The 17,877-nt window shown below is 41.2% G+C and overlaps 1 protein-coding gene across 4 annotated transcripts in view; it reads right to left on the bottom strand.

Annotated features, from left to right (window-relative positions):
* LOC109935077 (cAMP-specific 3',5'-cyclic phosphodiesterase 7B-like) overlaps positions 1-17,877 on the bottom strand; it is a 143,626-nt gene that overhangs the window by 20,734 nt on the left and 105,015 nt on the right. For all 4 annotated transcript variants that reach the window (XM_048597439.1, XM_048597438.1, XM_048597440.1 and 1 more), the window contains 3 exons: positions 13,495-13,558; positions 6,557-6,652; positions 3,068-3,168 (listed from right to left, as the gene is read on the bottom strand). In XM_048597439.1, coding sequence (XP_048453396.1) covers positions 3,068-3,168; positions 6,557-6,652; positions 13,495-13,558 — 261 coding nt within the window. The remainder of the gene's footprint in view (positions 1-3,067; positions 3,169-6,556; positions 6,653-13,494; positions 13,559-17,877) is intronic.

The following is a 17,877-nucleotide window of genomic DNA, read 5'->3' as shown; positions in this document are numbered from 1 at the left end:
GAGCAGAGTGAGTGCAGGCCAAGGTGGGAGCAGAGTGAGTGCGGGCCGAGCTGGGAGCTGAGTCGCAGACAGAGCGGGACAGAGCGAGTGTGGGCCGAGCTGGGAGCTGAGTCGTGGCTGGAGCGGGAGTAGAGTGAAGGCAGACCAAGCTGGGAGCAGAGTGAGTGCGGGCTGAGCTGGGGGCAGAGTCACGGACGGAGACCGGAGCGGGAGCAGAGTGAGTGTGGGCCTAGCTGGGAGCTGAGTCGCAGACGGAGCGAGAGCAGAGTGAGCGTGGGCCTAGCTGCGAGCTGAGTCGCGGCTGAAGCGGGAGCAGAGTGAGTGCGGCCGAGCTGGGAGCTGAGTCACGGCTGGAGCGGGAGCACAGTGAGTGCAGGCCAAGGTGGGAGCAGAGTGAGTGCGGGCCGAGCTGGGAGCTGAGTCGCAGACGGAGACCGGAGCTGGAGCAGAGTGAGTGTGGGCCGAGCTGGGAGCTGAGTCGCAGATGGAACGGGTGCTGAGTGAGCGTGGGCCGAGCTGGGAGCTGAGTCGCGGCCAGAGCCTGGAGCGGGAGCAGATCAAGCCCAGGCTGGGCCAGGGGACAAGTCCTGGAAGTTAGACCTGGATAGAGGTCAGTACGTGGAGACAGGAAGGCCTTGTGTTCTGAAGCTCGACAGGCACGGAACCGGTGGAAAAGGACTATAACGTGAGACCTTTGAAGGCACTTATTATTCTCAATCTGGACTTTTATGCCCTGTATTCCCATGCTAGTCTATTTTTGTACTATTTCAATTCTGTAACAACACAAGAAGTATCTGTACCTAGGTACCCTGCACCTGAGATGCCGCTGAGAGGCGACATTACAAATTTTTCACTGCACTAATTCGAGTGCACATGACAATAAAGGCTGTTCTATTGTTTTCTATTCTATTCTAATATTATCCTCTTCTTGTTAGATGCTAATGGACAGTTTTATTTAGTTCTAACTTTTATTATTTGTTATTTATCAACACAATCTTTAAGATATGAACAATAATCCACATGTGTAACCTGGAAACGTGTCTCATATTTGCTTTTGATCCCTGTACATGCCCTTTGAAATGACTCACCACAGTCTGATTACCCTGCCCTTTCCTCATGCCCTTTAAAAGTGCTTTACAAAAGAATTCTTTTAACAATATTAACAACAAAGCTTTGGCATAGAGATGTAGGTCATTGAACGTTATATAATCCTCTATGGTTTTATACTTTATACAGTGAAAACCCCGAGATAAATAGATTTAAAAAGTTCCCAGAGCAACTTTAGCATCTCTTGATATAAATACACTTGTGTGAATGCATCATCAACAGCATAAAATAAAACAGCCTGATTTGTCTTCAACCTGTTTGGAGACTAGTTGTCTATTTCTAAACAACAGCAGTTATCAATGAGAGCTGTGATTTCATTCAACATCAATTCAGATCGAACACCAATAAACATGAAAGAGGGGACATTAAACAACATTGTACCAGAACTAGAAGCAAATTTGGACAATTTTAAATTAAACCACAAGAATATTTGTGATAAATCATGAAATTCAGGTTCCAGTCTTGTAATGACCATTACATTGTTTACATTTGTGTCTGGGGAAACTGCTGAAGATTACGCTGGCCTCTAGTCTGTGGTTTGCAATTATAACATGGAACCATTTTAATTTCTATACAAATATGAGGTATGTACACAAATGGACAAGTGATATCAAGTCGCCACATTACTCATATACCTCTTAGTTTACAGACAGTGGAGAAGATTTATTTCTTTATGCATTTAGGTAATTACTTAAAATCCAAAATGCTGTGACACTTGGCACCATTTTAAAGCTTTATTTGTGCACGTGCAACTGTGTGATGAAATCGTCAAAACAACATTAGGAATTTGTTTTATTTTACAAATTTCTGATTATTCTGCCATTGCTGCACCAGGAGCGTGAGACTGTCATCTATAGCTCTGCAATTCTTGTAAGTCATGAGCCTACATTTACTTCTCACTTTGACTTCTGGCAGAGTGAGTGGCACAATTGTGCACAAAGAAACATTTCCCTGTGTCTTCAATTCTTCAAATGGAGCTTGACAACCATGATAAAGAGATAAACACACACATTTTCCACTCAGGCAAAATCCTGATTGAAAATATAGCAAGGGGCAGTTGTGATTAATTGCCTGTTGTCTACCTCTATTGCAATTTCCAGGATCAGCCAATATAGGAAATATTACCTGTAGTGCCAAAAGCAAGACAAATGAACCCAGTCAACAACCACCTCACCAATCTTCTCTCGATTATCGGCAAAGTGAGGGAAGGGGAGCTGTCAACAGTACTACCAAGCAGCACTTATTCAGTGAAACCTGGTAACTGATTCTCAGTTTGGATTTTCCATGGCCATTTGGCTCGAGATCTTATTACGGCCTTGGTCCAAATACAAACAAGAGGGCTGAATTTGAGGTGGGGTAAGAATATCAGCCCTTGACATCAACAGTCAAGTAGTTCAAAAGCAGCCAGGACAAAGTAAATCCAATCGATTGACACTTTATCCACCAACTTATACATTCACACACTCTATCATCAATGCACAGTGACAGCTACAAGATCCACTGTAACAACTCACCAAGGCTCTTTTGGCAGCATGTTCCAAACTCATGACTTCTACTGTTTAGAGGACAGGGGCAACATGGATCACCACCACCTGATAGTTCCCATCCACCTGCTCACTATCCTAACTTGGAGCTATATCACTATCCCTTCTCTGTTGCTGGGTCAAAATTGTGGAACTTCTTCCCCAAGAGCATTGTAGATATGCCTACACTTCAGAGGCTGCAGCAGTTCACCAGCACCTTCCCCAAGATAATTAGGGATGGGCAATAAAAATTGCATGGCCAGCAACTCCCACAGCCCATGAAAGAAAGAAAAAGCAAAACAGAAGTCAAAACAGTCATAAAAGAGATTGCTTTCAGACCTATGTTTCTCTTCAAGTTGCCTTTTTAAAGAAATGCTAATAAAAGATATTTTAAAATCCTTTTTATTTCATTAAATGTAAAGTAGGTTCATTCATACCTTTGGTTCTTTTAGATAGCAGTGCATTGCCTGAGTCACATCAGCAGCATGAACAGCATTATGATATGGGTTTTGGCTGTGATAATCCTCTTGAATCATGACTGGTAGGGATGAAAATGTAAGTTAAGTACAAATTTACCACCACAAAGGTCTGAAGCAGTAGTTGCACAACCATAAAATATTTAGCGTGTATTTTAAAACATTTACCTGGTGGAATCAAGATTAGTAACCAAAGTAAAATGCCTGGTGTTCTCTAAGAGCATAAACCAGATTTTATTTAGCACGAGAGGTTAACAGTCCTCACTTCCTTCTCCTCAAGGCAGCAGCAATTGCAGGAGTACATACTTACAAATTTCCACTGCCATTTTGTTTGACTATATGACTCTATGAGATGTCACCTAGGTACTCTGTACCTAAGACGGTGCCTTGTGTTGGTGACATTGTTACTGTGTAACTAATCTTGTAACTGAAGAAGTTGTACCTAGTACCCAAGATGGCGCTGTAAATGGCAGCTCAAACTTTTCACTCTACTCATTTGAGGACATGTGACAATAAAGCTAATTCAATTCAATTCAATTCAATTTTGAATCAGCTAAGATTTACAAGGATGTTACTGGGGCTGAAGAATTTGAGCTATAGGGAGAGGGTGGACAGGCTGGGACGTCTTTCCCTGGAGCATTGGAAGCTGAGGGGTGACCTTACAGAGGTTTATAAAGTCATGAGGGGCATGGTTAGAGTGAATAGCCAAGGTCTTTATCCAAGGGCAGGGGAGTCCAATTCTGGAAGGCACAGGTTTAAGGTGAGAGGGAAAAGATATAAAAGGACCTGCAGGGCAACTTTTTCACACAGAGGGTGGTGCATGTATGGAAGGAGCTGCCAGAGGAAGTGGTGGAGGCTGGTACAATTACAACATTTAAAAGGTACATGAATAGGAAGTGTTTTGAGGGATGTGGGCTAAATATTGGCAAACAGTTCTAGGTCAGATTGGGATGTCTGTTTGGTGTGGACGAATTGGGCAAAAGGGTCTGTTTCTGTGCTGTATATCTCTATGACTCTATGAGGTGTCACTGGACGTGAGTGCCCCCATTTTGCCTTCCTTACTGTCTATTTTCAATCTTCCATCCGTCTGTGGTAACATGATTGAGAATAAGAATCCATCCATTCAGAGAATGAACTGGCTCTTCTCATCAAGTTTTTTCTTTTTTTTAGATCTACTTTGTCACAAGGATAAAAATTTTAAAGCAAAACCAATTTGAGTCACTTCTATGCAACTCTGAGCCTGAATCCATGTAAATTAGCAATAGCCTGACCTAAGAAAAGATAAGGTTTATAAGATTATGAGGGGCAGAGATAAAGTGATTGACAAGGGTCTTTTCCCTAGGGTGTGGGAGTTCAAAACTAGGGGGCATATTTTTAAGGTGAGAGGAGAAAGTTTTAAAAAGGACATGAGGGGCAAGGTTTTTACACAGAGAATTGTTTGTGTGTGGAATGAACTGCCAGAGGAAGTGTTGGATGCAGGTACGGTTACAATGTTTAAAAGACACTTGGCTAAGCTCATGAATAGGGAAGATTTGGAGGGATATGGGCCAAATGCAGGCAGGTGGGACTAGTTTAGTTTGGGAACATGGTTGGCGTGGACTAGTTGGACAGAACGATCTGTTTCCATGCTCTGTCATTCTATAATAGGATGTCAATCCAAAATCAGTGGTATATCCTTCGACAGATTTACCTCTCAAAATGGAAAGCCATAGTATAAAAATGAAAAAAAAAGTAAGTTGGATTATTTACCAAAAGTATAAAGGTATGAGGTTGTTGGCTTGATTGCCAAGCTGGCTGGTTATCGTACAGACGTTTGGTCACCATGCTAGGTAATGTGACCATCCTAGCCCAAGCCAACCATTGACACGCATGGGAATTCCTAAAAGCCTGGTTTTCAACCCATAATGCAATCGACAAACATGTCGAATTAGACCCCATATACAAACTCATGTGAAAAGAAACCGGAAATGACACAACACAACTTAACAGGCCAGATCATATAAATTCCAAGTGGAGTAGAATAACATCGCTTCATCGGAGGCCGCACTGATGATGTCACCTAGCATGGTGACCAAACGTCAGTACGATAACCAGCCAGCTCGGCAAGCAAGCCAACAACCTCATCCACAACCTGAGTTACAAATCTTCGCAAGAACCTTAAAAGTATAAAGGTATGGTATTGCATCCCTACACATCAGCTGAGGGTGCTCCAAGTTACAGGGCACTGAATTCTAAGTATCTGATGTATACTGTGCATTTTAATGCGCCCTGAGTCCTAATATCTTCGATGGAGTTGAAGTGGCACCAAACAAAACATACCTGCTCTAGCCCTTAACATATCTTTCTTGTTTTTCTTCTATCTCTCCTCATGTTCTTTTAAAGTTCATCTTGTCACAGAACACTTGACCTCCCTCCACTCTGCTGACACCATTCTTACTAAACTGTTGATTGCCAAATATCTCTTCCAAACTTCCTAGCTAGCCAACATTGTAAATTGTCCCTCTCCTCAGTACTTTTACATTCTATTTCAAAATCACTGCCATCACCTTTTCAATCGAAAATCTTGGATATTGAAAACTATTTTTCCATCCACTCTCCTTTTTCTTTCCAAAGTCCTTCAACATATTGTCGTCCATCAAATCTGTGCTCAATTTTTCTGCCACTCTCCAATTCCACCTCAATGATAGTACTGAAATGACTAAAAGTCAAAGTAAGAAATAATCATTACTGGACTAATAATCTGGAGAACAAGAACTCAAATCCACCATTGGATTTGAGTTCAGATTAATAATCTGGAAACAGAAAACAACAATGGCATTTCTAACAATGTCTATGAAGATATTACGATTGTTGTGAGAACCCAATTGGCATCCTGACTAATGTCCTTAAAGGGAAGAAAAGCTGCAGTCCTTACCTGGACACAACTTGCTGAATTTCTCTTCATTATCACAATTCACTACCAATTGCAAAATCTGCCACTGTCTAAAGCCAGTTCTCCTTTAAGGACAACCAGGAGCAGTTGAAAAGACATAGGGGACAGAAATTTATCTCAGGCAGCGGTGCAAGTTAGTCATGTCAGATTAACTTCCCATTACACGTAGTGCATGATAGTGAATTCCATTGAGTGCAAAGTGTTATGTGTAGCTCTTGGTTGATCCAATATCATTAGCTTTGTTCCACTGGCTGAAACAAATTTCGACCCCAGATGTTTTGACTCCAACACCTATACTTCCTGGTATATCATGAACCAATAATTACATTAAATGGGATGATCTCACTTTATGGCAAAGCTAACGATGTAAGTTCGACAAGTGTTTCCTGTGCCAGCACTGTTTCATTACTGTTGTGATAATTATTTTTAATAAAAAAGTACGTCAACAATTTTCAGCATAAATATTTGACTCACTACTTGTAAAATATTTAACACTTTGATACATTTATTTGACCTACCTAAAAATCTGTGCAATTTCACCATATCCAACTGGAAGTGATGAATGAGACCATGGAGATTAAACAGGTGACATAACAGGGTGACAAGACTGTTCCCTAAAATAAAGGAAGAGTTCATTGGTAACTAATCCACATTGGTGAAACTTACAACTGGTATTTACAAAAACAATGATAGAATCATTCTATATTATAAAGATCAGGTTGGCGCATAATATTACTCCTGGATAGAGACATGGGTTTGTGTTTCCATTTATTCTTGGTGGCAAGAGGAATTCAAAGTAGAACAGCCTTGATCAAATGTAAATTCTTCTCAGTACCCTCTGTACAATGAGATTATTTCAATTAATTGTCCAAAAAAAAAGTTCACAATTATTACTATTTTTCGCCTCTCCTCATTATTTCTGGATGAAACACATTTAACTGAAGTAAAATTCAATTTCTCCATTGCTGCAATAAGTACTTCAAACTGTATATTCTCATGTCCATTTTAGTTGATTAATGGTTCCTACAATTCTAATGGGCTGGTTAGTCAAATTATTTATTTCTGTGCTAGGCAAGATGTAATGAGTAATGTGCACAGGGATCAGTTCTAGGGTCTCAACCTTTTAGAATTTGGATGAAGGGACTGAAAGTACAGTTGCTAAATTTGCTGATGATGCATTAGTAGGAAAGTAAGTTAAATAAAGAAAGGTCTGGAAAATGGAGTACAATGTGGGAAAATGTGAAATTGTCCATTTCAGCAAGAGGAATAAAAAAGAAGCGGATTGTCTAAATATAATGAGCTTGCAGAGCTCTGAGATACAGAGGGATCACAAAAGATTAGTATGCAGGCACAACAAGTAATTAGGAAAGCTAATAGAATATTGTGAGGATAACTTACAATAAAAGTAGACAGATTATGCTTCAGTTATATAGGGTGTTGCTAAGCCCACATCTCTTCTGTGAATGATATTGATTTCCTTATTTTAGGAAGGATGTAAATATGTTGGAAGCAGTTCAGAGAAGGTCTAGTAGACAAATACCTGGAGTGGACTGATTGGCTTATGAAGAAATATGGGACAGGCTAGGCCTTATCCACTAGAGTTGAAATATGTAAGGTCTAAAGGGGACTTGACAGGATGGATGTGGAAAGGATATTCCCTCTTGTGGGAGAATTGAGAACTAGGTGCTACTATTTCAAGATAAAGGGTCATCCATTTAAGATGAAGATAAGGAGAAATATCTTCTCACAGAGGGTTGTGAACCTTTGGAAATCCCTTCTTCAAAAGGCATTGGAAGCAGAATCTTTGAATTATTTTTAAGCTGGAGTTAGATAAATTAGCAAGAGGGTGAAAGAATATTGGGGATAGGAGTGATCAGATCGGCCATGATTTTATTGAATGGCACAACCATTCAGGGGGACAAATGGCCTACTCCTGTATCTAATCATGGAACCATAGAATCCCTACAGTGTGGAAGCAGGCCATTCGGCCCAACAAGTCCACACCGACCCTCTGAAGAGCACCCCACCCAGACCCATCCCCCAGCCTATCTCTGTAACCCTGCATTTCCCATGGCCAATCCAGCTAACCTGCACACCTTTGGGAGAAAACGACAGCACACAGACATGGGAAGAATGTACATGTTTGTAATTTCACCTACTCCTTTGTAAGACTGTTTTCTTTTAGTTATAGGTTCTTTTTGGCATATAACCATGTTGTGTTAAATCTAGGTTTCAAATTTTCCCATTAGTAAAAATAATATTAATAACCATTGTAAAAAATAGAGATCTTAGATGTTTATCACAAAACATGGAAACTAGAGAAATTTGCTTTGCATTCCCATTACATTTTACATCATAAAATACATTCTTTCACACTCCTTATTGTTGTAATAAATCTACATTGTACCACATGTTTTCAATATCCTTTTGAGGTGTTCAAAATTGCTCATAATATTTCAATCTCAACTTAATCAACCTAATCAAATTTTTTTGGCTAAAGCAGAGTTGTGTCATGTTTTTTGAGGGTTTATTCTCGTGAAGCCCAGCAACTACTCTCACTGCATCTTACCAAACTCGCCATATTCACTATCTACCCTGCCCATATGAAGTCTATCACATCTGGCTCCAGCTCCATCTTACCACGTGCCATTCTCAGAACAATGCACCACTTAGCGCATTGCCACTGGATGACTGGCAATCTTTGCATCTGTGCCATCTTTAAAAGGCTGCTATGCCAGACCCACACTGGCATTCCAAAGCTGCCCTACTCATTTATGGACAGAACCTGAACATGTCGGATAAGGGGCACCGCGATTCTAACTTCATGGTCGCACACAACATACCATGGATCGATCACTCTGGTGAGAGGCTGCTGCAACATCAGGAAGCAGGATGCACAATGCAAAAACAGGGCACTGGATCCCACTGTCAAGGTCTCATCCTACAATATTCCTTCCCAGGCCTCTGTGTCCGTACTGCTCCGAATGAGGTGGTCAGCGATGTTTGGGACAGGGAGGTACAATAAGGGAGCTAATGCATTAGGACGGTTAGATATTAGAGACCCATCGGATCTATGTCTTGTACAGTCCATGGATCTGTGTGGAATATTGTTTACCTCTAAATGTCTTCATGTTGATGGGTCCTGCAGCCGTGGCAACTCTTGACGCTTACCCCACCCACTTCCAGTCTGGTCTCAGCCCATTTTTCCCCATTGCTCACTTTCGGTTTCCAGCATGATGGAACGTGACAGTGAGAGCTCCTTGGCTAGTTGCTTCCTTCCTCTGCCTCTATTTATTGGTGAGCCCCCAAACAGCTGGATACCCGTCACCGTATCCCCATAGGCTTCACATCTCCCCAGGTACACACACAACCTTTCTATAGGAGCCTGCACCTGCTCACCTTTCCCCACCAGCTCCTGGCATATGAGGTGACCCTTCCTGCCCCTTTACAAATATTATTGTTTCCCTTCACAACCATCACTCCTCCCTTTTACTCTTCCCCCAGCCTGCTGCCCCCCCAGTCCATGTCCCCTTTACACGGCAGGGATCCCATTATCCCCCCAACACTCCCATTTTACCTTAGTTTCTGCGGACAGGCCTGATGGACTGCCCATGGTCCACCCACTTGAGTGATGTAACTGGACGAGAAGTGCCCAGGCCGCAGACTGATATGTGTATATCCCCCGACCACATTAGCATTACCCTCCAGACTGGCTACTGTGGAGCCACATGACTAATTGTGATCCATTCCCTGGACCCCCAGACCAAGAATAGTCTGACTGGACTCCTGACCAGGGCCATTCCCCTGGACTGGTGAGGGAGGCTGCCCTTGAGTTACTGTGCCGGGATCCCTCTGACTAACAGATGCTTCCATGGACTTCAGTGAGGTCTACTCCCCTAAGAGTTTTTTACATGACAGTTTTTTAAATACATATGACTGCCTGCTTGCTGCACATGCCACGTGTTTGCCATGAAAACTGTTGGCACATGAAGCAGGTGTGAGATTGACATAGCACACTGCTGCATAGCAAATGTCTTCTCCCTTTGACTGAGGACTGCTGACCAGCAAGACAAGCTGCCTGGTATATGTCATAGCAAGGCGAGGTACAGCAAGGCAGGGATAGTGTGAGCAGGTAGGTAGGTGTGAAGTGAATGACCCCTAAGAGAGCAAGCCAGCAGCTCTGAGATGCAGCCTCATCCAATCGTTGAGCTGGGTTCCGGTCTCTGTGTGCAAATTGTCCATGCTGTAGCTGTTCGACACTAGTTGCTGATGTGCCCTGCAATGCCAGTCTGTGTTTTATGAGTGGCCTGGCAGTTCACCACCAGAAAGATGCCCTGATGATCATGAAGGACTGGCAAATATCGGATGCCAGTGTCCATGGACAAGGGGTACGTGCAGTTGGTGACCATGGATCTTGCCTGAGACATCGTTTGAACCTTAGCAACATGGAGGTCCTTTGAAACAAGCGACGAGCTGAAGTTACCAGGTAAGTGCATGGATTTCCATGTTGAATATCTCAATGTCCCGCTTGTTTGGTGCATTTATTAAGATAGGAAGCTAAATATTAAGGTGAGTTGGGCCATTAACAGGGCATTTAACAAGCAATAACCCACCTTAATCGGCAACTCAACATTGCCTAGCACGAATCTCATTTCGCCACTTGGTAAAAGTATAAAAGATCAAGGAAGATGTTCCCAATCTCAAGATGGACCTCACTGGACTTCTCATCCAGTTCTGTCACAGGATTATAGACCCCAAAAGTTTCTGTCCATTACCTTTCAATTCCACTGTGTCAAAATTCTCCAAATGTTCCCTGCTTCTCTTATGTGCTGCTAAAATGGCAGACATGTTTGTCTAATTTGAATCTTTATCAGAAGAAAGAGATAATGCACCACTGGTAAGCAGCTTGAAACAGAAGTAAAAAACAAGGTTCTTTGTCATGGAATACTGTTGTCATTGATGGTGCACTGTTCCTTCATTGGCAAATAGCCTTTTGTTGATTTGTTTGGAATCATCTTTGATTATGATCTCCAGGCTCATTGACCTGCTGACGTTGCTCTGGCCCAAGTTCTTTTGTACACGATCATTGCATTTGGACCAAGTGGCAGGGTCAACATAGTTCACAGTGGTCACACTGGTGATAAGCTCACATCCTTTCAAATCTTGATCCTCCTGCTGGCACACATCATCATTTGGTGCACCATCCTATACATTAGGATGTATCAAGCTCTACTACAACTTGTGAAACTGCAGGCAAAACTGTCATCTCAGTGGGTTGAACCTTTGAGCCACAGTTCCTCTCATTTTCTTGAAGCTGTGGACAAAGATACCTCAGAAAGAAACCATCTTGCTTTGCTTGTTCTTCTTCCTTTTTAGCCTTCTGTTTCAGATATTGTGTTCCAGACAGTTCTTTTTTCCCAATCTTTCTCTGACATGATGCCACTCCCACATCAAACGTGCTTGTGCTTTTCCTGAACGCAAGAGGAAGCTGAATCTGAAGATTATGATTATGTCTAAACCCTTTCCGTCTCAATGTCTAGCCATTTCCTTATCCCTGGCACTGGCAGCCTAGGAAACCCATTCCCCTGCCTGCTCCTTTCCTAAATAATTCTCAAATTGATCCGATCTCCAATTTAAAAGTTGTTAATTGCCTGGCTGTGTTGAATTTGAGCCCAATGTCTGGAGTCAATTGTGAAGTCTTCCCACTGCAAGTATCCTGGTCCCTGAAGCTCTGTTCATTAAAGTGACTGAGAATGAGACTGGGTGAGTGGACTAGCTAGGGTGGGGACCCAGAGCGGCTACAGTGAGTCTCAAGCAGCTGAGTCTAAATGGCCCAAAACAATGGTTTTTAGCAGCAGGCATGACAGGGGGCCTAAACTAGCTCACGTGTGAACACCACACATGTGCTGCAGCAGCGTGCAAGTGAAGAAAGCAGCTGAAGGCTGAGGAAGGGTGGCTGCCGAGAGCTGAGTAGCCACATCAAGGAAATCACAAGTCAAGTCTCAAAATGAACAGGTCATGGGAAAGGTACGACTGCAGGAAGTGGGGAGGGGGGATAGGATTGGACACAGAGTATACTTTGAAATGCATCTTGATGTGAGAGAAGTAGTCAGGGTGCTGCAAGTATGGAATGAGGAGAGCAGGGGGAGCATGGGGTACTGCTAGGACAGTCCTCCTGATCCTGTTTGCTATTTTTGACTGCTGTTCCATGTAAGCTGAGCAGTGGGATGGACTGTCAGTCAGCACTGTGACTGGGTGGGGAGAGGCCAGAGAGAGGAGGAGGAACATAACTGCACAGAATGAGTAAAAGGAGGACTCGGAGGCAATGAGTATCAGTTAGAAGAGTGAGATAAAGAAAGCTGTGAAGAGGATACAATGAGGTTGTACATCAATACGGATACATCAAGTCAGTGGGCAAAAATTGAGCAGATGGACTGTATGGATGTTCTGGCTCTCACTGTTCTACCATCCCCATGCTGTGTGCCACATTAATAACTCGTCAGTATGATTGGTTAGGGTGATATACAATTGGTTACCCCATTCAAACAAATCCTAGAAGATGGCAACTTGCAGTGTGGAAGCAGGCTATTTGGCCCACCAAGTCAACACCAACCCTCTGAAGAGCATCTCACCCAGACCTAGCCCCCTACCCTATCCCTGTAACTCTGCATTTCCCATGGCTAGTTCACCCAGCCTACACGTCCCTGGACACTTTGGGCAATCTAGCGTCGCCAATCCACCTAACCTGCAAATCTTTGGACTGTGGGAGGAAACCAGAACACCCAGAGGAAACCCACGCAGATATGGGAAGAACATGTAAACTCCACACAGTCAGTCAGCCAAGGGTGGAAATGAAATCGGGTCCCTAGCACTGTAAGGCAGCAGTGCTAACCATAGAGTTCTTGTCCCAAGAACTCTAAGTTCTAGAGCAAAACTGCTCAGAAACTCGCTGGGTGTAAAGAAATACTGGCTCAGTTTGTTCATCACTGACTGAAAATTCCAGCTCATTATGTCATTCACATCAAAGGCATTTGATTAGGTGCCAAAACATGCTGTTATTGATGTATACAGATCATTGGTAAGGTCGTATTTGGAATACTATGTGCAACTTTAGACAGCCTAACCTTCAAAAAGTACACAGATGTGTTGTTGTTTCTTCTGAGAAATGTGTGAAGGATGATTCCAGAGCTTGTGCTTACGAAGAAAGAATTGCATCCTTGACTGAGTGGAAGCCCTTTTACCTCAGAGTCAGAAAGTTGTGGTATCAACTACCACCACAGAAACTTAACAATATGCTTACTTTGTTAGTCACAACATCTTGCAATTATATATTGTGATATCACTTTTTTAATCTGATTATAGAACAGAACAGGAAAAGCACATTTTGGTAGGCACAGTACAATCTCCCTGATCAGCAGCGTACACCGATTTGTTAAGTGTTCAATATTTAACTTACCATTCGTTAGACGGTCAAACAAGAAAATGTCAAAATTCCACCTCCCAACTTTTGATAGCATGTGCTGAAATGAAGCAAATAGGGAAAAGGAAATCAAATTTCACGCAGCCAAACACATGAAATTAACCTGTGATTACTTTCTTCTTATTTAGAGTTACACCACAAAATTACTTCAGCTCAATAACTTTCTTCGGCATTGTTGGAACTTAACACAATTGACAGCAGTCAGTACTTTGAGGAAGGAGTGTACAGTCTTTCACACACCAGTCTCACTAAAACGGTTCCTTAGCAAATACTGTCAATTTCCTGTTAAAAACTTAAGTTCATCATGACTATTGAATTACTTACTGAACACATAATAAGTAAAACACAAGATAGGGAATCACTGAAGGTATTTTATATTGAGTGCCAAATTGAAACAACCGAGCAATAGAAATTGAGTGAATTACAAGATATGAAGAGGAACCTAGCAAGGAGAAAACAGCAAGTGACTTAACTAGATTAAACAGAAGTTCTATTTTCACCCTTACAATTGAACAAAAACATATAAATCCAGTAAATGTGTCCTTTGATTTATATTTTGTTTAAAAATGGCTAACAGGACATAACAAACTGAAACATTTTGTCTTGCACCATTGGTGTCCCTTTGTTCAAGTCTGCTTCTTGTGTCCTATCTCTGATGAGTACAAGATAAAAAGTTTCAACCTTTTGTCTCCTTTTAGCAATGTTTAAGTTCTGTTGTACAAGCAATTACTTACATTTTGTTTTCCTCATACCTCCTGTTCTTTATCATCTTCCTCTAAAGACCAGTGCAAATTATTTAGCTCATCTGATATTTTCTTGTTTTCAATTATATACATGTGCCTTCTTTTGGGGTGTACATTAACCTTATTCACCCTCTTTTTCTCAATATTATGGCAAAAACATTTAATGTTATTTCTCATGAGTTTTTTTTTCTTAAATCTCATAATCCATTTTGCAACTCATTGTTTCGTTTGTGTACGATTGCTGTTCTTCATATATCTTCCAGCTCACAGGATCTCCACAAATCTTTGTATTTATGCCAGCCTTTTCTTTTAACTTTTCACTAGCATTCAACTCTTTGTTAACAAGGTTATTTCACTGCATAAATAGAGATCTTGTCCTTTAGAACTATGTCGAGGTATTGCACAAATACTTCTTTGAACATTTCCTATTTATTACCCATAACAGATCCACCCGATTTACAGTGGTCAGTTTCTGTTTTATCACTTCAAAGCCAGCTGTAAATAAATTTAAAGGTTGGTTTGTGACTTACGCTTCTCTCAAACCTAATATTAAATGCAATAAGGCATGATCACTATTATCTAGGTGTTCCTTTATTGTTTGATTGTTTATTAATTCTGCCTCATTACTCAATGCTAAACTTAGAATGTCCTGACATCTGGTTGGTTCAAGTATTTAATTCTTGAAAACTGAGTCAAACATACCAAGCTGCCTTACATTTAACAACAGAATTTGCTGTTTTCTTGTCTCTGGTCTCTGCTCAGTTCTCCAAAGTTGGGTACTTTCATGGGTTCACATAACTCATAAGACTGGGGGCATACACTCACCTACCAACATGAGTCTCATGCTGGATATTGACCAAGAAATTAAAGCCAGAGTTCCTTCCTCTAAAGGTAGAACTGAACAGCCTAAATAAAAGCCACAACATGATTTCCACAGCTTATTTGAACTTGACATTGAAAGCCTATTAAAAGTGCCTGATTCACAATTTGGAAATCTCCAAGAACTTTGTCTTTGAGAGAAAAATCTGTTATAACCACATTGTCTTCTTTGTGAAGAAATATTTCAGTGACAGTTTAAACAGCTCTTTACAATTTACTTGTGTTGTTAAAGAAGTTTTACATAACTGTAAATGGTATCAAGTTGCAATTAATATGTGTCAACATTATAACATTTTTTAATATTGCAAATTTTTCATTTAAAATATATATAATTGTAAAATTCTAACAGGGATGCCCAGAATAGATGCAGGGAGGAGTCACAGTCTCAGGATATAGGGTGGGCCATTTAGGACTGACACGAGGAAATATTTCTGTACTTAAAGGATCGTGAACCTGTGGAAGTCTCTACCACAGAAGGTTGTTCAGGCCAAATCACTGAATATATTCAAGCAAGAGACAGATACACTTTTAGATCTTAAAAGGTATCAAGGGCTAAGGGGAGAAAGTGGGAATATGACATTGAGATAGAGAATCATATTAAATGGCAGAGCAGACCTGAAGGGCCAAATGGCCTACTCCTACTCTAAGTTTCTATGTTTTAAAGAATGTTCGTCACATTGACTTTACGACTGACAGTGTTCAATGGAAAATCTCAAGTGCAAATTTTGTAACCCGAGCTGAAAAAGCTGGGAATAGACCCCAAAAACAAAATCAAGAAAACAAATTTTGGTTTACCAACTTTTAGTTAAGTGGTCAAACAGACTCCTGCAGTCTACAGTGTTGGAAATCAAATGGTATATCCCTTTTCTTGTTATTCTTGCAAGGGATTTGGGTATCACTGGCAAGTCCAGCATTTGTTGACCATCCCTAATTACCCTTGAGTGGAATGGTTTGATAGGCCATTTCAGAGGGCAGTGAACAGGCGACCACACTGCTGTGGGTCTGGAGTCACAACTAGGCCAGACCAGGTAAGGGTGACAGATAAGGATATTCATGAAGTATACAGGTTTTGACAACAATTGACAATGGTTTCATGATTGCCATTAAATCAACTTCTAATTTCAGATTTTTTTTTTACAATTTAAATTAGACCACAGTATCTAAGGTAAGGGTGGAGGTTAGACAGACCTTAGGATTAGGGTAAAAGTTCGGTACAACATCGTGGGCCGAAGGGACTGTACTGTGCTGTACTGTTCTATGTTCTATGTTCTATCTGCCTTGGTGGGAATTGGACCGGTGTCCCAAGAACATTAACCTAGGCCCCTGGAATACTAAACCAGTAATGTTACCACTACACCACCGCCTTCACAGAATGTCATCAAATGAAAATTAACCTCTTGACGCGACAGGCCTACTTTGTAAATAATTGTAGTTCAGCAGCATTAGGAGGATGGCCCCAGGTTTTGATATTTCAAAGGCTTTGCCCTTGCAACAGCATCTAGGCCTTGTGGCCCTGACCTCAATTTCCCTCTCCCCAGTGAGACCACCCCTTTCCCACACATGGAAGTGGTAGTTGTGATGAAAATGCATTTGACCCTGGTAGATTTTTCTGAAGTCCGTGCATCTATCAAGTCGGTCATATGGTTTGCGCCAGATCCTGTGGTCCCAAAGGAAGATTTTGTATTTTGTTGAATAGCAATAAGAATTAAAAAAAAGGAAGCCTTTATCTCATAAGAGATTACAGAGTTGTGAATTGCAGAGGGATCCAGGTGGCCACATGTGTGAATCACAAAAGGTTTGTATGCAGGTACAGAAAATAAGTGGGAAAGCTATTAGAATATTGTCATTTATCATGAGGGGAAGTCAGAACAAAAGTAGGGAGGTTATGCTTCAGTTACACAGGGCACTGGTGAGACCACATTTGGAGTGCTGTGTAGTATATTGGTTTCCTTGTATAAAGAAGGATGGAAATGCATTGGAGGAAGTTCAGAGAAGGTTTACCAAACCAATATCTGAAATGAGAGGACTGTAGGCTTGCATTTACTTGAGTTCAGAACAGTTAGAAGTGACTTTGTTGAAAGAAATAAATTCTGAGGAGACTTGACAGAAGAAGATGTTTTGTCTTAGGAGAAAGTCTAGAACTAGGGGCTGCTGTTTGGGCACATGTGAGTATTTGGAACTCTCCCTGAAATGGTGGTGGATACAGAGTGCTTGAATATTCTTAAGACAGAGCTAGGTAGATTGTTGTTCAGCAAGTGGCTGCAAGGTTGCCAGTATAGGTGGTAATGTAGATTTGAAGTTACAATTAGATCAGAAAAATGTGTAGGGGGTCAGGTGAAGGAAAATGTTGAAATCTAATAAGAAAAATCAAAGTAATAGAATAGTTATGATTTGGATAAAGATAAACTGAGTGGGATGGGAAGGAACAGAGAGTTTCATGCTAATGGTGTATCAGGAAATAAGATGCATGCAAAGAATGATGTAGAAAAATAAGTAGATTCTTTATGTGAATTTATGAAGCATTCTCAACAAGAGAGATGAACTAATAGCACAAACAAATAATTGGGTTCAAAGATGTGGTTGCAAGATGACAAAGGTTAAGAGGTATTTATTCCATGATATACAACATTTCAAAAAGACTGACAGTATAGAAAAGGAAGATGAGAAGCCTGATAGTAAAGGAAGAGGTTTAAACGATAGGAAGAAAGAATTTTGTCCAGAAGATTACAAAGTAGAA

This window comes from Rhincodon typus, chromosome 5, assembly GCF_021869965.1.
Source record: "Rhincodon typus isolate 14 chromosome 5, sRhiTyp1.1, whole genome shotgun sequence".
NCBI classification, from domain to species: Eukaryota; Metazoa; Chordata; class Chondrichthyes; order Orectolobiformes; family Rhincodontidae; genus Rhincodon; species Rhincodon typus.
This window is presented reverse-complemented; position numbering and strand designations above follow the sequence as displayed.